The sequence below is a fragment of the Ammospiza nelsoni genome, chromosome 14 (genome assembly GCF_027579445.1).
Source record: "Ammospiza nelsoni isolate bAmmNel1 chromosome 14, bAmmNel1.pri, whole genome shotgun sequence".
Taxonomy (NCBI): Eukaryota; Metazoa; Chordata; class Aves; order Passeriformes; family Passerellidae; genus Ammospiza; species Ammospiza nelsoni.
The window spans coordinates 7,329,777-7,351,874 of NC_080646.1; the positions used below are offsets into that span (position 1 = coordinate 7,329,777).

At 47.9% G+C, this 22,098-nt stretch overlaps 1 protein-coding gene across 2 annotated transcripts in view; it reads right to left on the reverse strand.

Annotated features, from left to right (window-relative positions):
- Positions 1 to 1,831: 1,831 nt before the first annotated feature.
- Positions 1,832 to 22,098, reverse strand: part of NTRK3 (neurotrophic receptor tyrosine kinase 3) — a 203,862-nt gene continuing 183,595 nt past the window's right edge. For both annotated transcript variants that reach the window (XM_059482378.1, XM_059482380.1), the window contains 2 exons: positions 5,067 to 5,225; positions 1,832 to 2,204 (listed from right to left, as the gene is read on the reverse strand). In XM_059482378.1, coding sequence (XP_059338361.1) covers positions 2,019 to 2,204; positions 5,067 to 5,225 — 345 coding nt within the window. In that variant the 3' untranslated portion in view covers positions 1,832 to 2,018. The remainder of the gene's footprint in view (positions 2,205 to 5,066; positions 5,226 to 22,098) is intronic.

The window sequence follows — 22,098 nt, forward strand, 5'->3', positions numbered from 1 at the left end:
AACCAGTCACCTAGCTCCCTTTGCATCTCTGGCCATGGAGAAGGAGCCAAGATCCCCTCTCTGTCCCCTCTTCCCCCATCCGCATTGCCTTCCACAAGTGCCACATCCGAGCCGGCTATTTTTGTGCTGGCAGTTGTTGCCTTCTCAAAATCGCCTTGACAATGCCTGTGCCACCCGTTCCCTGCCTCCTGAGAGCAGCTGCCAAGCTGAGCTTCCCCCTCATCCTCCATTACCCACATGAAAAAAAGGCCCAGAAAGGTTTTGTGTTCTCAGCCCAGTCCGGACAGGCAGGATCCAGCATCTGACTGAGTATTTCCCCAGGTCAGGATTATTTTCTGCTCCGGGGAGATCAGGCACAGCGAGGATGGTGCTGTCTCTCCCTGGCTGTCCCCAGCACCCCCTGTTGCTGCCTTTCTCCTCATTGAGATGCAAGGCTGGCCGCTGCGGCCATCCGCTGAGCCGTCTGCTCCTGGAGGCACCTTCCCCTCCTTCCCCCTCCTCCCGGGGCTGCCTGTGGAGCTATTCTTCAGCCTCTGCATTTCACAACAGCTCAAAGGCAGATGCATCAATCCTTTCAGGGGATGGTGACGTGAGGAGAATGGCAAGGGAGCTGCAGGCAGGTGTTGGTAGGTTCCCAGCCATCTCACGAGCCTGGTCCCCCTCCCTGTCCCCCGCTGGCTTGTGCCTGAGGCTTGGGCTGAGGCATGGGGCACGAATGGGGAAGGGGAGAGGATGGGGAGGAAGAGTGCTGGGATATGCTGACCCCCCAGAATGCCCAGCAGGGCTGCAGGCATGTTCCCAGCTGTCTGCACCCTGTAGCCTTTCCCCCATGGGGAGAGCAAGGATCCAACCCTGCTCACCAAAAGTTTACGCCGGGGGCCGATTTGGCCCTGGTGCAGACAGCTGAGGGCAGGGGAACAACCCCACGGCCACCAACCAACCCCATGGCCACTGACAGCCATAAGGGCAGGGAGGAGTGGGGTTGTTCCTCCAAAGTGATGCCCTGGGTGAGCAGCACTCCTGTCTCACACTGGAGTGGGTTGGGGATGATTCAGGACCGGGCCCCCAGGGCCCCAGGCACAGCTGCTTTGGTCCTGCTGCTCTCCCAGCACTGGCAGAGGGCTGGGGCAGGGGAGGGCTGGGGCAGGAGCCTGCAGCCTGCAGGAGGGTGGCTGCTCCCCCTGTGTGTGTGTTTTACCCGGTGTGTTTTACCCGTAGGTGCCACAATCCTTTGACTGTGTGTTCAAAAGCCTTGAGTCTGTACATTTAAGAATCAGCAAATTAGAAAAATTGTCCTGAAATGTTGGAGGGAGGAAAAAGGCAGGAAGGCAGAAAGGGATGAGGAAGGGGTTGGTAAAAGAGAGTTCATCCAGGGGCACTGCCCTGGCTCTGTGCCCATCACCTGCGGGCTGGCAAGGAGGGAGGGAGGCAAGGACGAAAAGGGAGGACTGATTTCACACATTCAGTGCATATCATACAACCAGGGCAAGGCTTTCTTCCTGCAGCTCCTACCCAGGATGGCATTGCTGCCACAGCCAGTCTAGAGCCCTGCCCAGCTGCCCGAACCATAGTCACAGCAGGGTTACATTTCACTGCTTGATTGCTCGGGGGAAAGATACCTTCTCCTTTCTTTCTCTTTTTTTTTTTTTTTCTTTTTAATTATATGTATATTTTTAAGTATTTTTTCTCCCTTTTTTGTTTCTTTTTTTTTTTATATATATAGTCTCACAATTTTCTGTAACAGCAGCTTCTTTCTGTATTGGTGTGGAAGTTATATAGAGAGAGATATCTATAAATATATATAAGCCAAACTGCTTTACAGGTTGTTGTTCTGTGGGTTTTTTGTTGGTTTGCTTTTTGTTTTGCTTTTTTTTTTTGTTTTCAGTGTTGTATGTGTAGCAGGCACTTGAGTTTATATGAAGATGTTTGCTTGGGAGCTGAGGGGAAAAGGGTTTGGGAGGGGGAGAGGGAAGGAAGGACGGGAGGAAGGAGCAGGGACTTCCAACAAGTGGCCACTGCTAGCCAAGGATGTCCAGGTAGATTGGTGTGGCCTTGCCCAGAGCATGGAGGATCTTGTAGATCTCCTTGATGTTGAGCCTTTGTTGAGGTTCCCTCTGCCAGCAGCCCAACATGATGTCGTAAACCTCCTTGGGGCAGACTCGGGGCCTCTCCAAAACTCGGCCTTGGGTAATGCACTCAATGACCTGAAAGAAAGAAAGAAAGAATAGAAACATTGAATACCAGCTGGGCAGTTTATGGAGGATATCCTGTGCCTGATATTGCATGGCTGATGTGGCACCAATTAGTCAAGGGGAGAACTGAGAAGCCAAATCTCAGATCTGCACATCCTTAATGATCACCTGTTTGCTGCTAATGATGATTTTACCATGAAAATTTGGTCTCCAGCTGCAGTTTTTCAGATCTCAAAAACTTTCCACGTTTGACACCTACCTACCTCAATGCATTCTCCAAAGAGGAGGTCACAAGCAAATGAAATAGGTTTTAATTTTTGATGTTAGCTTTTCCTGCTAAATGAAGAATGAAAAAATCCCCACAGTACAGCAATATTTTGCACAGCTGAAATGATATTTTTCTTGTCTGAAAACCAAGAGTCCGTTCCACTGCAAAGCCCAGGAGAGGTTTATAAGGAAGAGTTCAGAGCATCTTTTCCTACACACTTCTCCTCTTTCTGACACAGAAAAGCAACAAAAAGAATGACATTTCATGTCAAATCTCATCTGTGAAGGAGAAAAAAAAATTTACAGTGCTATCACTCTGTTCTGGGTCAGATTGGTGCTGCCAATGAGAAAAATGTGAGGTCCTGGATAACAGTAAAGTCTCTTCAGAGGGATGCCATTGGAAAGGACTCCCCTAAGAGTCTCTTTGTGTTTTGTTTACTGGAGGAATGAATGAGAAGGAAAGGGAAATATGAGCTTCCAGAGAGATGCTATTACTGCCTGGCCTCCTTGGTTGGGGTTGATGAGTCCCAGCATTGCAGAGTGTGAGCAGCTGCCACGCTCTGCAGATAAACACCAGTCCCAGGCAGCGTGTGGAGGGAAGCCACCCAGCAAGAGGTGTTTGGAGTTTATCATTTATGAATAGTAATGGTCCCACCACGCAGCTCAAGGGATACTTATCACTGTGCTGTTTGCATATAAACACAGAGGGGAGAGATTAGGACCAGCTGAAAGCAAGAAGAGCAAGGCACAGCATGAAGAGAAGCCTGCATTGCCACAGAGCTGCTGGATGCTCACTGTGGGGAGGAGGGGGTGAGTTGTGGTTCCTGCCAAGACATCCTGGACATGCACAGGAGCCCTGTGCTGGGCTCTTTCTCTCCAGGGCAAAGGAAAGGCATAGAGAGAAGGTAATGGACTGGCTGAGTGGTTCCCTGCCTCATTCCTTTGCTCAGAGAGGGTTTCTCCCAGCCTTGGAACAACCTGCTGAAAATGCTGTAGGGGTATGAGGCCATGCAGGTGGCACAGGAGGGAGTGGGCATCCCAGCCTTGCCAATGCCAACACCCAGCAGGGACAATGCTCAGCCAGCCTGATGCTTGCTCCTCGTCCAGTCCTGGCAGCCAGGAGCTTGGCACAGGCTCATTGACCTGTCCTTCCTTGGGCTCTGCCTCTCCATGGGGCTCTGGCACTGTATTTGGACTTCTACAGGGATTTGCTCTGATGCCACAGCATGCAGGAGCTGGTGGAGCTATCTGCAGCCACAGAAGTTCTGCCCATCCCTCCACAAACTGTGAAAAATGAGACTGATGGGAGCTAATGTGGTGCCCTCCCACAGGGATATTCCACCAGGATACTGTGGTCAGCAGGCAGAAAGAAGTGGATACCCCAACAGGTAAGGGAAGGATCATATTTTATCCCAGGAACGGTAGCAAAGCAATACACCTTCGAGATGAAGGGTGGCTGGTTTTAACCCTACTGCCCTGCAAAGGAAACTGAGGCAGAATGAATGGGCAAAGCTGAGCTGTCACACTCCAGAGTGCCTGCTGCCCATGTTCAAGCTCCACGTGCTCATTTGTGTGTGTTTGTATTTGCCCTCAGAGGGAAATGCAAGAGCAGCTCATTAAACAGCGTGACAAATAACTTGTGTCGCTGTCGATTCCGTTGTTTGTGCCTCTAAAATGTTTGCGTGTGCTGCTTTGGGATGTGCAGTCAGGCCCCATTGAGCACACCAATGGGCAAGTATTAGAGCTGTAAAGCAACACCTTTGATTTGCCATCTCTGCAACTCACTTAATTAAGGGATCTGTATCCAGAAAGCAGAAAATGCACATTTTTCATTACAAAAGGTGAAATTTCTGAAATCCATTAGATACACAGTAGGATAAAAATGTTCAATGTTCCCGCACACTGCTATGTCAAAGCATCTTTTTCCTCTTCTATAATACCTCCTGCTATTCCAAGCAAAAATTTTCCAATGCATTTCTGCTGATGTGCCTCAAACCTCAGCAGTGACACCCTGCTAATCCCAGCCAGCCTTCCCTCAACATTTTTACAGGGCAGCCCTGTCCTGGTGGGCTGCAACTTTTCCTAGTCAAAGAAATAACAAGGGCAAACAAGCTCCATGGGTTCCACCCTCAGTGAACTGGGGCAAACCATATTATAGATATCCCAAAGGCAAAAACCCCAAGGAAATGTGCCACATGAGATACACCAGGCTTAAAACAACTTCTCACAAACTGGAGCCTGCAGTGAGCTTTAGCTGCAAAAGGAGAAACCAGGGAAATTCAAGGCATGACTTTGATCCCAGCAGTAATCTGGGTATCCCCAGTTCTGGCAGCACCCCAAGAGTTTATAAGATATGAAAGATACGTCAGGAACTTAGCAGCGAGGGGCTGAGGATTAGCCAGCACATGGCTTTGGCAGAGCTCTTTGATTCCTGCAGGCCTCAGTCTTCCCAGCTCTTAAACTGAGAAAATGACACTTTTCCTATGGCTTCACCATGGGAGTGCCAAGGAGGGGACCATCCATGTACAAATTTCGTTGCAAACCACCTGGAAAGGAGAGACGGCAAAAAATACAGTTTTCAGCTGAGGTGTCTCAGCACTGTTGTACCTCTGTGTTTGAGAGCTGGAACCAGGGCTGCTTCCCATAGGTGAAAATCTCCCAGAGGATCACCCCGAAGCTCCAGACATCACTCTCTGTGGTGAATTTCCTGTACATGATGCTCTCAGGAGGCATCCAGCGGATAGGCAGCATGGTGTGTCCTCCAACCTGGGTGAGGACAAAGGCAAATCTCAGTGGTGACAGTCCTGAGGAAGGGGTCATAGAATTAAATCATCGAGTCAAGCTCCTGGCCCTATGCAGGACACCCCAACAATCACACAAATGTTCCTGAGAGCATTGTCCAAATGCTCCTGGAGCTCTGCCAGGCTTGGAGCTGTGAGCACTTCCCTGTGGAGCCCCTTGTCATGTCAGCTGTGACATGATGTGCACAAAATCAGGGCCTTTCTGTGAACTACAGCACCAAGGAGCTGTTCCAAAAAGCTGATCTGGCTCCTGTCCCCCTCACCATCACTCCTGGGTTTACCCAGCAATCCCACCTGGTTAACATCATGCACAGGGAGTGAAATGTACCAAGATGAATTACATCCTCTCCACCCAAAATGGGCTGGTAAGGCAATCAAATGCCAAATGCCAAGAACATACTCCAGCCCCACAGTCTGGTGAACCTGGACACAGAGCAAGAATGGTCAGCAAAACATTTCAGGGCCTCAGTACTCTGAGGCACCCACCAGAGATACAGCATGAGGGCTGTCCCTCTTCAGAAAGGTTCTCTAAAGGCATCTGTGCATCACCTAATTGCATGAAAGATTTTTTGCTCACAAAACTGTGCTATAGGCCTTTTCAAAGACTGCTTTCCATATGTAAATAACTGCAGGACCACCCTGCAAAATGTGGTTTGTAGGTAAAGAACAGGCTCTCACAGGCAGGGATATGCCCATCAATTAATGGAGGAGGGAAAGCCAAGCCTTGTGGAGAGTTTGGAACTGGGTGTGTAAAACTGGGTTATGCCAAGCCAGGGAAAGGCAGCTCCTCAGGTAAGAGTCAGCCCTTCTGCAAGGCACATGAATCCAGCAGGCACACAGGAGGCTTGCAGGATACATGCAAACAGTTCCAAAACAGATGTATTTACCTTCAGATTCACTAGAGATTCCTAAACAAGTTTCTCTGAGCAGGACAAGTTTTCCTCTGTGCCGTCTTTCTGCACAAGAAGCTCCATCTGTGGGGAAACAGCTAATTGCTATGACCAACCAGTGCTGCAAGCAGCAGGGCTGCAAATCTCCACACTTTTTTCTGCTAAGGGTAAAGTGTCCGAGGCTTTAGCAGTGATGAGAAAAGTGCTTTTGTGGAGCGGCTTGGAAGATGCTTGTCTCATTAGGGACACCAAAAAAGCAATGCTAATAACTTTGTAGCACTGCAGATGAATCAAACAGGCAGAGATCTTTCTGGTCCTATGAAGGATGAGGGGAGACAGTGTCTGCTGTCTAGGATTCCAGCATATGTGTGCCAATTCCAAGTAATGAGATTGTTGTGCTCGCTCGGATGAAAACATTTCTCCTACAAACAAAAGCTCTCCTCTGAGCTGCCAGTGTTTCCACAGGTTTCTTTGACTGATTAAAGCAGAGCTAGTGTGGGGAAGGGTCAGTACAGGGACATTGCAGTGCTTGGAAGCAAGAGGGAGGTGTGTTGGAATAGGGTGTGAAAGGGGTAGGATGCTCTGCTGGCTTTCTGCATGGAGGGGTTCAGATTTCTCTTGGCAGAATTTAGACTCAGGCTTGCAGGGTTGTACTCAGAGGGCTGCAAACCAGCCCTTTCCCTTACTCTGAAACAGACCCTCCCTCAAAAAAACAGGATTTTTAAAAGTCTCAGGAAGATCTTTCTTTCCTAAGTGCAGATGCTTGAGGATAAAAAGCTCATTGCAGCTCCGCACCTCCTGTTTTGAGGTGGCTTGGCTGGTGTGTTCTCAGCTTGCTTCTCTGAGCTCCTAAGAATGTTCTGCTGTAATAGAAATGGAAATATGCTTTTCTTTGTTTGTTCCTTCAAAACCCTGACTCCAAATTTAGTTCTTTCCTACATTACCAGCTTTTACAGGTTGCTTTGCCTTCTTGCAAAGGGCTCTGAGGAAATGTTATAAGCAGAACAGGACATACATCAAACTTGATTGTTGCAAAAACTGTTTTGTGCTAATGCCTATTTTATTCTCCTTTAAGTAGCACTAACTCTTCAGTTTTCCAGCAATCTCAAAATGATTACTTGCTGAAAAGCTCTCTACATTTGCAATATCCTGAATCTTGCAGGATCATTTGTGATTACAGGCAGTACAACACACTGAGCACAGTTAACTCCCTTTTGAAGAGGTCTCAGAGCAGCTCAGAACGTGTGAACCAGCTTACACAGACAGTATCACAGCAGCACTGCTCGAAAGGGAGAATCCTGGTTTACACCACTCAAGGATCTGGCCATGGAAACACAGCAGAGAAGCCAGTAGTGCCATCTCTAAGCACTAAAATAAAGCTAAAATAAAGTCAAGGGCTTCGGTCACCTCTAGGCACACCCTGGTGAAGACCTGCCAGCAAAATGACACATGCAGCCGAGAGCTGTCCCAAGGATGTGACAATACAACCTTGGCTGAGCTCCTAGGCTGAAGTTCAGGAACAGCCAAAGCATTCCTCCCAGCCATGTGAGAACAGCTTTTACTACAAATTAATCTGGTAATAATTAATAATCAAATTAATTTGGGAACAAAAATTCAAACAAGCAATGCCCAGAAATTTGTGGGTCCCAAAACCCAGCTCAGAGATGAAGTGTTCCTTGCAGAGGCATCTTTTGCATCTCAAGCAGGGTGCCACATTTTTGAGAGCAAAGATTAAGCCTTGCACTTACCAGCCATAAGCAGAACAGGCATCAGTTACACTCTACCATAAACCCACTGCAATGTCTAACCCAGCACATAAGGCTGGCTATTACACTTTAAAGGATTGCCTTTGACTATCCCTTGCTGCTTCCCTTGCAAACTGATTAGGATTAAAATTCCCATTTCACAGATGAGAAAACAGATGCAGGAAGGGCAGGGGAAGGCCCTGCTCTGAAGCTGTGCAGTAAATGAACACCAAGTCCTCCTGGCCTGCAGTCAGCTATGTCCTGCTTTTTGATGATGTAGCACAATGATTTAGAGCTGAGCACAGAGGGATTGTGCCAGTGATGCCACAGGAGGCAGAGTGTGTCCAGGGTGACAGAAATCCTTTGCATAACGTGTAATGATTGTGAGCTGTGTTCTGCCACTGTAGACTGGCACGTGATTCCCTCAGCTACACACTTGTTTTACAGGACCAGCATTGCCAGGAGCATAAAACCAAAATGATGCTATTAAATCAGGCTGAAAAAAATGGGTGCTGTTTTCTTCTTTTGCAAAGCCAGCTTGCAAGGCATAGCCTTGGCTTTGGCAAGAATCATTACCATGCCTTTAGGTAGAAGGTGAAAATTTATTTCAGCCTCTCCTTGCTCAGAGCTGGGTCCAGCAGGCTTCAGAAATAAGTGACCATGCAGAAATGGTGTTTGTTAAGAGCATGCTGCTTCTGGAACTTCTCTAAAACAGCCATGTCCTCTTCCCACACCATCTTCTCTATTTGGGAGCTAGGGCTGGGAGAGCCCTGCTAACAGGGAGCCTCACCTTCCCCAAGGGTAAAGTGTCCTGAAACAGTGGCATTACAACATCTCCCCTGGAGACACTCCACAGTTTGGAAGAAGGCTCTGCTTGCAAGCAAATAAGACAAGCAAATCCTCTTCTGCTCCTCTCTTTAAATCCTATGATGCTGCCAAGCTTGCCCTTTTGCCTTGTTATTTTAATGCTTCACAGATCTGCAGACTGGCCTCTTTATCCCATTGCCATGGCTGTCTAGCTTTGTTTGACATTTTTAGCTAACTTTCTCTCCCTAGATCAACTCCCCATGCCCACACTGACACATTATTCCCACTGCTCTGCTCTTTCTCTTCACAATGCTATCCTGGTAATAAATAGAGCAATCAGTGCACATCCTCTGAGCAGCCAAAGTTTTCTTCCTCTCTATTTCAAGATCACAGTATCACCTCCTTGATTCCATCCCTTTCCAGTGGATGCTCCCAGGGCCATGACCTGGTCCATGGCTCTGTGTTTCTGATACTCCAGGGCACCTGGCCCCTGCTCTGAAGCCTCATTACACATCCAAACCCTTGGACTTGCAAGATATCCAGCCCCTCCCTCTGAGCAGCTTATTCTGGATTAGATATGAACCTCTGGGAGCTGGGGGAGGTTCATGAAAGGCCAGCATTAATGGCCATTAGGGAGAGAGATAATTACTTAATGCTAGTACAGCACTTTGAGGATGTAAAGCTATATAAGTGCTATGTACATGTAGTATTATAAGACTTGAGGTTTGCCTGCCACCAAGGAAAGCTGGTGTCTGGGGGAAAAGTTCTCCTTGTCCCAGCTTCCTGAATGACATCCAGCTGATTAGGAAAGGAAAAGATGACATGTTATCCCCTGGTGAGTCTGGCAGTACAGCAGCAGGTAGTGGAGCAGCAGTGTTCAGCAAAGACTGTGCAATAAATCCACAGTTTGGGCCACCAGCAGAGATAACCTGGAAATCAAAACCAGAGTAGGGCTGAAAAGCCGTCGTGCAAATTTAGGACTGGTGGGAATACAGATACTAGCACATTAAAGGCAGCTTTTGGTGGGAAGCACTGTTTTCCCCCTTCCCAGCTCACATATCAGGGCTGTAGTCCAAAGCAGCATTCAAAGGGGAACTACTGAGCCATCTTTTCTACACCCACAGCTGGAAGGCACCTCCATGGATCTCAGCTCAGAGTGGGATTTGTCCCCAGCACGCTCTTAGCCTGTGTCTTATTTTTGTTTTTGTGCAGTTTCCTTTGCAATGTTGAAATAAAAACCAAACCAACCAAAGAAAGAAAGAAAGAAAGAAACAACAACAACCCCAGTGCTTCTGTTTTCCTTGGTCATTTGACATTTGCTTTCCAAGGTGATTTGCCACCTTTCCTCCTGCTCCTGGCACACTTAATGGAGGCTCTGCTCCTGCCTTGAGAAGATCACAAGAACCACTGTAGATGTCTTTGTATCATGCAGCATTATTTGAACTTCTCATTTTTGTGCAGGAAGCAGAGACACTTGAGTTTGTACAGAATCACATAGCAGCAGTGGAGACCTTGGCACCATTCCTCTCCAGGAAATTCCACTCAGCCTAGTGATAAGACACACATTCTCTGATTGCCATCTCTGTTCCTGCTGCTGTAGGTAGGGGTGACCTGGGATCTTCTTTCCCTGCAGGCCTGGATGCCATCCCAGCCTGGACCACACCAAATCTTGTGTCCTTTAGAGCTCAGCTCGAGGAGCTGGGTGATGCAGCTCTGAGCCTTCCCCAGCAGCCAGCTGTAAGTCCCCATCAGGACATGCTGACTCCTGCTGCAGGCAGGATGTGCTGTTAATTCAGCAGCTCTGGACAGCCTTGTATGAATAAGAGCCACAGGTGGCTCTCAGGGTCATCTGAGGGGATGTAAGGGCAGAAAAAAAAAAAAAAAAAAGCAATGAAAGCAAGAAGGAGGAAAAGCTGCTCTGTTTGGCTAAGTTGAGCTCTTGGAGAACAACAAACAAAACTGCTGTAGATTGTGCCTTTGTGAGTCAATGTTTGTCAGTTCAGGTTGGGGCACAAGGAGGTGACATCTCAGGGTGATACAAAGAGCAGCACATGCTGCTGGCTGGGGATCCAGAATACACACTCCTTCCTTGCCTTCAGCCTGGATCCAGCTGCACTGAGAAATTTTTCAGATGTGCCAGTATTTTGCCTCTGTGAGCCCTGACAGATTCCTGGGCACCTTTTACAAAGCACAGGGATTAACTCTGACATGCCAGAGAGCGCTGAGCTTTGCTGAACCTTAGCTGTCCCCACTTCATGGTTTCAACTGTCACCTTAGCAGGCTCTTAAGTACCCAAGTTTAGATCAGAGGTTGCTGAATTTAACTGCAAATTATGCCTGGATGTGATTCCCAAGTGCTTTATCTGTAATTTCCTTTCAGCTTATCCAGGAAGAAAGGTCCTAACTATATCTGAGACTGCACCATTGCCAGAATTACCCAAAATTTTTGGCTTCCAAAAATCCCCAGGGTGTTCTCCTGACGGAAAGGCAGGGTGTGTTATAGCTGCACCAGCCCATGGGCTGAGCATCCTCAAAGTGACTCAAAAGCCATCACAGCCCTGTCCTTGCCTTCACCCCTTGTGTCTCTGCAGTCACTGCTGCCATAGCCAGTGCTGAAATGGAGATTAAACAGTCAGCAAACAGCTTCCATCAAACTTTTCAACTGACTTGGCTGTGTCCTCAGCACGCTCCACTCTCCAGGAACAGCAGATGTGATCTTCTGACAATTCTCACTGGCTACACCAACCATCTCCTGCATTGCAAGCTCTGGCAGTGCCACAGCAAAAGGCTCCCTGCCTGCCTCCCTGCCAACAACCAAAAGCATCTCACAGCAGTTTTCTAGGGATTTTTGAGAGGTACAGAACGCACAAAGCAACCTGGAGCTGTTTTCTCCTATTTGCACAGAGCTGTGCTGGGTGTCCCAGTCGTGCCCAAGGAAAGGAACATGCTGGTTGCCTGCTGCTAGAGGTGAGAAGGTTGGATTTACCCGGAGAGAACATGGGAAAAGGAACCAAATGTCCCTGCCACGAGGTGATGCGAGGAGCCAGATGGACTGGTTCAGGAGCAGGAAACACTGACCAGGCAGGGTTAATGTGAAACCGAGAAAGGGGTGAGAGCTTCCTGCTGTCAGTAGGACTGTTTGGCAAGGGACTGTTTGTTCCCCCTAGATGCACACACTGTGTTTAAACATGAGTCTAAAAATAAAACCTGCCATTGACATTGTTTTTCCTTACTTCATTTAACAATCTAGTTGCTTTATGACCTGTAATTCTGAATCACGTTGAATCAAGCAGTGTAATTTGCAAGCAGGGACAACAACCTTTCCCCCCCCTACCCCCCCATCTCTGCTCCACTGAGTGTGTTTTAATCCCACGGTTTTCAGCATTCCTAATGAGCCATTAACAAGCTGCCAATTACTTATGCAAATGAGGGAGGGCAGACATGGAGGGGTGGCTGTAGCTAGAGGTAAATTCTTCTACCTCAAAATGGTCTGAGATAAATCACTGCTGCTCCAAGAGCTGCCTGTGCTCAAGAGTCCTCTCAGCCACATTATCTACTGTCTAAAAATGCCAGAGGTAATGCAGGAGATGGTTAAGACAAGGGAAACAGGAGAAATTGCACATATATTTTTAATTGTGTTTGCCAATAATCTGCTTGGTGCGCACCTTACTACAACTCACTCTTCACCTTTTCTTCCCAACACTCAAAGCAGCTGCACTCGCTGCTTGCAAACAGCTGCACAACCAGCCTGCAGAGGGATGGCCAGTTCCATGTTCATCTGAGTAAAAGCTCCAGAAGCCATGATCTCCAACACCAGGATATGAGCTGTGAGAAACCCCACCCATGCCTTATTCAGCAGGGGGGTCTATGGGAGCAGAGGAGCTGTAGTTTGTAAAGCCTGTAGTGAAGAGGTCAGCAAAGGCACCAGCAGCTCCTAGCAGGTTCTAAACTCTTGTACTAAAGATTGCTGCCAGAACCTTCCCAGGTGGAGGAGAGATGACCAAACTGATTCCTTGGGTGACTTACTGAGAGCTTCTGGTGGCCCAGAATGACAGAGCCTCACACTGGGAACACAGAGAGCAAAGTGGTAGTGCTGGGGGAGGATTCTCTGGTCAGCTCCCCCAGAGACCCTGGAGTTCCCTGCTCAGCTCTGGGTGAGCACGGGGCAGCTGTGGACCTGTGTGTGCCAGTGGTGGCCTCTGAAGTCCCCTGCACAACCTGATGGGCACACATCACAGCCAGTCAAAGCTACCTTTCTCATGGTCACTGCCCAGATAGCAGCAGAGGCTGGGAATGCCACCAAGTCTATTCAAACCACAGCCTCCAGATAGTTTGTTAGGCACCTCACAGATTTACCAGCTGTCTCCACAAGGCTGGAGACCCTTCCATCAGAACACACTTTCTTAGGACAGGCCTGCTCAGAGAAATGTAATACCCATGAGACAATGCAGCTCTCTGCTGGTTCCAGCTTTAAGGGGGATCTGGATTCTGCAAAGACTGCTTGTGCCAACAGAAGCTGTCCATGAATGATCTGCATTATCATTTCCCTGGTAATGCTACAAAAGGTGTTTAATAGCTCAAAAGCTAATCGGAAAGAAGTCAAGTTAAACCATCATGATGCAAGAAACACATCCATCAGGATTCTGTTCTTTTGGCAATGCAGAGAATGAAAATCAGCCCAGTTTCTGGCTATGGGAAGGAGGAGAAATATTTGCCCAATAAATCTTAACCTGGTGGTATAAAAGCCAAGTCTGAAAATGGCCTGAGAAATGTAGCTTAGGAAATAGTAGCAATAAAGAACCTGCATGTGTGATCACTCCATGCTGAAATGCTTTCAGATGGGTATCTCATCATCTCCCTTCCATCTCTGTCCTGCCAGTGCCTCCCCTCTGGGTAACCAGCAACACTCATCTTTGTCTGCAGCCAAAGCCATTCCTAACTGAGGACTACACAAGATGTAGATAAGGCTCCATTACTTCTGGATACTGGATAATCAGTTCAACTGCCTTAGCATTAATCATGATAATATTCAAAATTCATTAGGCGAGATTGTTTGGAAATCTATTTCTTGTTAATGTCAGATTCGCTGAGCATCGGCCTGGCAGCATGCAGACAGAAAACTGATACAAGCCAGGGCATGCCACCTCTCTATGGAAGCATTCCCTTTTTTTATGTGTAGATAGACTGTGATGTGGCAGCTCCTGCCTGGCTTGTGTTTTGTGAATCTTGTCAAGAGCAGTAGAACACCATGAGCACATCATGCTGCCACTTTGTTGATCAATGGACAGCTGCAGAAATATATAGCTGCATATATAGTATACAGGTAATAATATGTATACCATGGAGTTTTTAAGGGGGAAGGTTAGACACTCAGATCTGCACCCACAAATCTTAATGATTTTGTATCCAAAACCTGGACAAGCAACCCGAAAACTTCTATGTACAAGCATGGTATGGAGGTACAAAAATAGAAAGTATTTTAAAAATTAAAAACTGTTCTTTGCTTGCCTGAAAACTTACAGCACTTTAGATTAAGCATGAGACATAACTGCTTTACCAAGATGAAAATCTTTCAGGAATAAAATAGCTAGATCATTTCTTGTAGCCAGTTTTGTGTACCAGTTGAGGATTACTCCAAACAATGCACTTCCTAGTGGCCTATTTGGCCCATTTAGGCATTTTGGGTAATATTGCTTTCCTTCAGGTGTGGGTTCGCACCCTCTAGTTGAACAGTGGTTTCTCAGCAGGGAAATATCACAGAAATACAGACCAATGTCAGAAGATACAGAGGCTTTCTCTCCTAATGAAGGCAGTGCAGGCACAGATGGCATCTCAGATAAACACGCTGAAAGCTGTGTTAGAATAAAGAGCTCATCATCGGAGGCTGCAGTGTCACACCTACTAATGATGTGATTAAACCCATCAGCGCCGGTGGGAAAGCTGTGCCAGCTCTGGCGCTGCTGAATGAAACGCTGCATTTCACAGCAGGGCAAACCCCAACCTGCATCCCCAGCCTCCATCAGTCAGAGCACTGTAGAGACACACTGGGGACAGAGATGTTCTTGGCTGAACTTCCTGAGACCTAAACTAGGGGAAGTTGCCATGGACATCTCTTTTCTGTGCCTACCTCAAGCATCCCTGCCCAAAGCGGGTGTGGCAAGCAGGGGAGAGGCTGCAGATGGTGGCAACAGCCCAAAAGGGACAGGCACAGGAGAGGACAGTGACAGCACCTCAGCACTGCTGTCACAGGGGAGCAGCAGTGGCACCAGGAAGGGGAATAAATAAAATGTGATGTGCGGATGGTGAGGCTGGGGTTGGGCTGCTGGGTTCTGCTGGAAAACAAGTTAATTTTAAAAATTTGAAGGAACCAAGCTTTGCATTCTCTTCTCTGTTTTTCCAGCTAAGACTTTCTATGCATTGAAGTTCCCTCCATTCTCTATCAAGTTGTCTGGATGCCCTTGAGTAGGACAGAGCTGCTGCAGTCCCATGCATTTCAACCGCTGTGTTAAAATTCTTCCTCTCTACTTTATTTAGCCAGGAGCATAAATAAATAAGCAAACCCACAAACACAGGAACCTGTTTCCCAGATGCCATTAGAGCCCTGGAGCACTAAGTGGCCATCACAGATATCACCAGTTGCCTTCTGCTCCCCTTCCTGCAGCCAGCCAGACCCTCCACCCCAACCAGCCCCGCTGGGGCCATTGCACAAACCCAGCACCCAGTAGGACACATCTGCCTGGTTTTGCCCTAATTTAGGGCTCCTCCAAGACAGCCAGCTCTCCAAACAGGCCAGCTTTCCTAGAAGAGTCTCTAGCCACCAGCTCTCCATTAGGGTTAGCCACAGGCGGAAGGACGGAAGGAGAAAGTGAGTCTCAAAAACCGCTAATGTTCTGCAGTGTCAGAGAGGATGAATGACCCCTGCAGACATATGCTGAGCAGACAGGACAGCCCTCAATTATGTCACTGCTGGAGCATTTACTTCAAGGATAAACGTGACTACAGATGCTGGGTTTAAAGCCCTGGCTGCTTTCACTCCTCTGGATAATCCGCTCCAGTCCAGGAGTGTTAGGGGTGTGTGTGCGCCGTGCCCCCACAATAACATGCACCTGCCTAGGAAAAATTTTCACAGGAGGGAGTAGAGCTGAAAAAAACCCCCATTAAATTTCATTCTTCTCCCTTACCTTTGTGAGAGCAGGCCCTAAAGGATTTGCTAAGGTATTGATGGGTGCCAATCCATATATAACCAAGTGAACAACCCACAGCCTCCCTCAGGAAATCACGAGCAAATCTTGCCTACACGACGGAAATTTCCTGCTTGCCACACTGATTTTCCCCAGTCATCCTCACCACATTATCCCTGTGCTAACTTCCATGCACTTCTCTCAACATTTTCTAGCCTTCAAGCTCACAACTTTGTAAATATTTGCAATCAGGTAGCACATCTCCCCACTCTGGTCATCCTTCAGACAAATTATTTACATACAGCCCTTTCTATCCTCAGTAATCAATGGCTTCACACTGTCTTTGTTTCTGCCTCACCTCTTCAGAAGCTGTTGACTGTATGGATGCTCTTTGTGGGGAGGAATTGGAGACATGTGACTATGTAATAAAAGAGTATTTAAACCAGTGATTGCTGTAGAGACACACGCTTTGCTCTTTAGCTTGGGTTCTTTACATGGAGGGGTTTCAGAACAGCATTTGTTTCACTGGCTCACTGAAAGGCAGAAATTCTAGGGAGCTGCCACTGAAAAGAGGCTGTGCTTGGCTTGAAGAGAACATGGTTTAAAAAGACAAAATGCAACGTGGCCTGGGGCGGGCACAATCTCACTCTACAGCACTATTTGCTGTATATTGATCAGAATGGGCTTGCTGCTTTATTAGCCACTCAAGAGATGCAATGAGCTGCCACTGGAATTTGTGCTTGATAATCAAAGGCATTTGTCATTCTTCCAAATGCTCTGTGAGTAGGTGTTAGATTTGGGTGCACGTGAGAAATGGGGGAGAGCAATCTGGAGCAAGAGGCATTGTCCTGATGCACTGCAGCATCCTCCATGGCTCCATGGACACCACCCCATGGCATGGTCAGGGACATGGGCAGGGTCTCAGGCTCAGCAGAGTCCCTCACCACTGGCAAAGCTGCTCCTGGTGACATGTGAAGAGCCTTTTGCCTTTTAGCAGCCTGGCACATGGATCTCCTTCCTTTCTGTTTTGGCTTTCCTGCATTTCCTAGATAAACTACTCTGGGGTTTTATTCCTCCCTTTCTCTGACAGGTACAGGTGGCCTTGCTACCCTCTCATTGCACCTCCCCCGGCTTGAATTTTAAACTATTTAACAGCTTTAAATGCACCTAATGAGGCTTCAGCCTGCACTTTGCTGCCATCCCTGTGCTTCTCTGGCACCAGGAGGAAGAGTGGTGTGGAAGCCTATCACAGATTCCCTGCGTTGGAGGTCTAATTACACACTAACTGGTGACCTCGTAAGTACAGGGTAATCTGCTGTGTAATACCAGGGTAAATGATCCCAGAACTCCTGTCTTTTCCACTGCAGCCTTCTGCAGAGATGGAAATACGGCCAGTTAAATGGTAATTAATCTTTGAACCATCTGACACTCGCCCAAGGCGACTGAGGAGTAACCAGCAGAAGCCCCACTGGCTCTGTGCAGCGCAAGGGACTCAGGAGCCGCTGCTCGGGGAGTGTCCAGGCTCACCTGGCCAAAGCAGGGACCGCCTTGTCACCTGGCCTCTGTGGGAGCCAGCTGCCAGAGGCTGCTGTGGGAACAGGCTGCTTTCCTGGGGCTGCATGAGCTGTGTTTTGGAGAGACACTGAATTATTTGGAGAGACACATCCAGAATCATCTGCAGAAGGAAGGGGGCACCAGGATGCCTAAGGGGAAAAGGAACCTGTGCTGTCAGTGGAAGCAGGATGGAGCCAGAGGTTCTGAGCAGCTCAGCCATGCTGGGATGAGCTGTCTGGGGCACTTCCTTACCCCAGGGAGGTGGGCAGGAGCAGCACCAATGCTTTCCTCTGAAACCATCCCAACCAGCCAGGCCCAGGCATTCACCCTGCAAAACTCCAGGAAAATCAGCCAAGAGATCCATTTTCTCCCTCCCCTCTGTGAGATGCATTTCATTCCCTCCCCTGCTAACAGCCTGCTGCCCTGGGGCTGGGGGCTGCCTGTCTGACCCCTGCTACCTTCACGGCAACAAAATATATTTGCATTCAATTCAGACCCACTGACATCATTCCCTCTGAAGACCTGCAGTTTTTTATGGTAAGCACAGTAATGATTTTCAGATTATAGACTAATAAAATATTTTAATTTGTTCAGCACATTAAGGTGGGCACTATATGATTATTATGACATTTAAATAGTGCTTTAAAAAAAAAGAAAAAGGAAAAAGGAGGGTGAGAGGGTCTGCTTGCATTTCTTTTCCAAGCATGAGCACTGAAATAGAAACTTAAAATCCCACATGTGGGTACTGAGATCAGCTCTGATACCTCCCCTCTGTGCCTGTTTCACTTGAATACCTGCCAAGTTAAATAAGCAAACATGGGATTGCAGTGTCCTAGTTCCAAACCTGGTTTTGGCAAAGGAGCCCTCCTCCTTAGTCACTCTGGCCATTCTGTGCAGCAGTGGCCTGAGCTAAGCACCACCTCCATGTTGCCACCAGGTCACACCTGGATGGGTCATCACACCTGATGGGTTACACTGAGCTTTTACACTTGAGCCTGTGCTCACCAATTTCTCCATTCATTGTATTATTATCCATTGTGTATTAAGATGAACTAACTGGATAAATCATGGGTTTAGAGCATCCCATCATTTTCATGGCATGCAGTGAGCTGCTGCACCAGGCACCTTCCTCTGCCTGGGCAGCACCTGCATGGTTTGGAGTCAATCAGACTGCACTGGACAAAGCAGGGGCATTTTGGAGGGGGAAAGTTGCTCTTGAACCACCATGGGTTCGTATGGCTGATAACTGTGGAATTCCTTTCCTAATCTGCAAAACAGGACAATGAAACTCCACCCTTGGAAGCGTTCAAGACCAGGCTGGATGAGGCTTTGAGCAACCTGGTTCAGTGGAAGGTGTCCCTGCCCATGGCAGGGGAAGGAGACTGGATGTCTTTAATGTCCCTTTCAATCCAAACAATCCCATGATTCTGTGAACTCACTGCCTCCTCAAAAATGCTGTGCAGGTAATGGCTTGCACAGTGAAGCTATAAATGGCAGGGAAAAGCCTGTCAGCAAAAGGAAAAAAATAGCCAAATGTTTAGCTCAGCATTAGTTATACCTGGCAAGAGAGACAGAGGGTTACACAATGAATATGATGGTGAAGAATAGCAACAAGGTTCCTTTGTGCTGTGAGTACTTTTGCCTTGCTCCTCACCTGGGTCACTCAGGAGATGATGTGAAGTCTGTTCTACAAGGCAGGGGCAAGAGTGAGCTCAGGCCTCCCCCTTATCATTGCCTGACCTTGCACGTTCTCTTCTGCAGCCTCAGCATTTTTTTGTGGTGAGGATTTCTGGGTGGTTATTTTAATAAAAACTGTGTTAAATTTCTTGCTTCCACGCCAGGTACCTGCTGTTTAACAAATGGGCCATGACTAAGCATAGACTGGAAATCAGGGGCAGCTACAATTTAAAGCAATGGGATTCTGGGACTGTCTTCTTCCCCTTAGGGACACAGTTAATAGTGGTGCTTGATTATGAAAAAGATAAATCTGATGTGATTGATGCAACAGGGGATTGGATTTGATGATCCAGGGAACCCTTTCCAGATCTCTTTACTCCTAATGAAGTAATTTTTTAAAGGAGTTTTTAAGGGTGTGGTGGGGATGCAGTGCTCTGCTGGTGGCAAACAGTGGTGAAGTGTGCAGGTACCTGGTGATGGTTAGTGGGTCCCCATGCCCAGATTTAATCAATTCTCATCCACAAGAGGATGGAGCAGTTATCTTTCCTGGTTCTACTGATCTAGAGCAAACCAAGCAGAGATGGGTGCAGGGATCCTACCTGCTTCCTTTGCACTTTCCAGCCACTGAGAACTCCCAAAATTCATTCTCTGTGAACCAATACCTCAAATGTCTCAGCTCACAGATGGCCTACATATTCCTAAGGTACTTACCTGTTTCCCAATGCTGCAATGACTGTGCCCCTTGCAATCTTATTTTCATGTGAATCTCCTTGGTGAGCACGAACAGGGATCGCTCTTTAACAATGGCAAAACGAGGCACAGGAGAACTAATGGAATTTCCTATGGTGGCAGGAAAGGGACCTGCAGCACAGTGCAGGTCTGGGGTCTCACTGCTGGGCTTTTCTCCCTGCACCTGGCTCTGCCCTCCCTTTCCAAACAGGCAGAGCAGAGCACAAAGCAGTTTTCAGCCCAAGCATTCACTGATCTAAGATCCACGTCCTTTATCAAGCCCTGGGGGCTGAGCTTGGGGCTTTTGAAGGTTCAGGGCAAGATTTTTTCAGAAGTGATGCCCAGGGAAAGTGATAATGCTCTTTGTTTTTTTCCCCCTAGCAGTTTTAATTCTTTAATTCCCACTTGCTAATAAGATAAAATGCTGTGATTTCTGCAGGATCAAATGGTGCAGGATAAGCTAAAGGAGTTAATTAATTAACAGGCTTTTAGAGCTGGGAAAAAATAATAAAAAAAGCAAGAAGGTTGGTAGATAATAGCTATGAATACTGCCCCAGCATCTCCTGCCATGACACTGTAGCCAAGGGGAGGCTGTCATGTTAGTGCTGGGCATGGCATTCTGATAGTCAATAAAAATGATAAATGAGAGGGTAAGGCTTTTTCTCTCCAAGATGTGGTTATTCACAGATGTGCTACATTTCTCCAGGGCCTGATCCTGCAAGTAATACCAGGTGTAGCAATTCTGTGCTCCTCTGGCTTCCCCAGGGATTGCTTGGAGCAGTGAGTGCTAGGCCCAGTGGCAAGTGGTTGCAAGATCAGATTCATAGTGTGCCAAGCATTTTGAATGAAAAGAGCTATAAAGAAGTCACATATTATTATGTCACATTGCAAAGGTCAACCCCAGTATCTGTTCTGTCATAAGGACATGATTCAAAGGCAACAAAATAGTGTCAGGGCACAGGGGAAAATAATTTTTTTAAAACTGCCTTCAGGGCCAAGGATACAAAATTACATCAGTGCTTGGAACTAAATTCCCATCCACACCCCACAATTCAATTTTGGCTCAGAAAGGCATAAGCATAACAAAATCACCTTTCAGTGGCAAATCTTCTTATCTGCTGACATATCCTCTGCAAAATCAGCAATATCTAAACCCACACTCCCATTTGGTTCTGGCAACAGTCAGGAAGTGCCAGAGCCTTGCTGTGTCACAGACCCCAGGAAGGATTTGCAGGATCCATTCAGCTATTGTAGGTGTTCTCTGGGGCAGAAGGAGGGGTCCTGGCACTCATCCTGCATCACCTGGCCAGGAGCAAACAGCTCCCCTCACAGTGCCACAGGATGTTGAGGTGATTTATCTCACACATGCCTACTTTGCAGATATTTATGCTCATCTCTGGGACTGCTGGCACAGGGAAGTTATTGGGAAATAAAGAGTGGAAGCCATCACTCTCCTGCCTTAAACTATGAGGGGTCATAACTGCTCTGTTCAGTGTCTTAGGGTGGATTAGCTCCACCCACTTCCAAAACAGGCTCAAGCAAAGACTCCCTAACTTTCTGGATCAACAGAGCATTTCCCTGTGTGCCAGCAGGAAAATCCCACAGGACAACCAAGTTGGATGTTTGGTCCTTTCTCAGGCTCCTGCAGCTCCCTGGAGGGGACACTGAGCTGAGGATGCTGCAGAGAGCACCATGGGATGCTGCCTTTGCCCTGTGGGAGGAGGGCAGGGTGAACAGAGGTGTCACCAGCCCTCAGCAGGTTCACACAGCTCACGTGGCTCCCATCAGCCACACCCTTGGCAGAACCAAGCTCCTTTTCTCTGTCAGAGCTTCAAACTCACAGCAACCCCTCTGGCCAAGGGATGGGAGCAGCAGTGTGGGGTGCATCCACTCAATCCCAGCTGCAGACACCCAGAGTGTGCTCAGACCAGCACATAAAAGCTGCCAGGGCTGGTATGTGACAATACAACCACCCAGTTTGACTGTCCAGGCAGCTGTTGAGAGGACAGCACAGGTCAGGGACAGTCCCAACGAGCAGTGCAAATGCCACCCTGCTTGGAGACATGGGGTAGTTTAGCTGCACAGAGACAAACCAGGCTGTACTTGCTGCCACCAGAGCCCAGCCCACACTGTCCACTAGTGCAGACACAGCCTGGACACCCTCAGAGGAAGGTGGCACTGAGGGCTTCTGCACTGTTACCTCACCATCCAGAGGAGCCCCAGAGAGCGGCTACAGCAGACACGTGTGCACCTCCC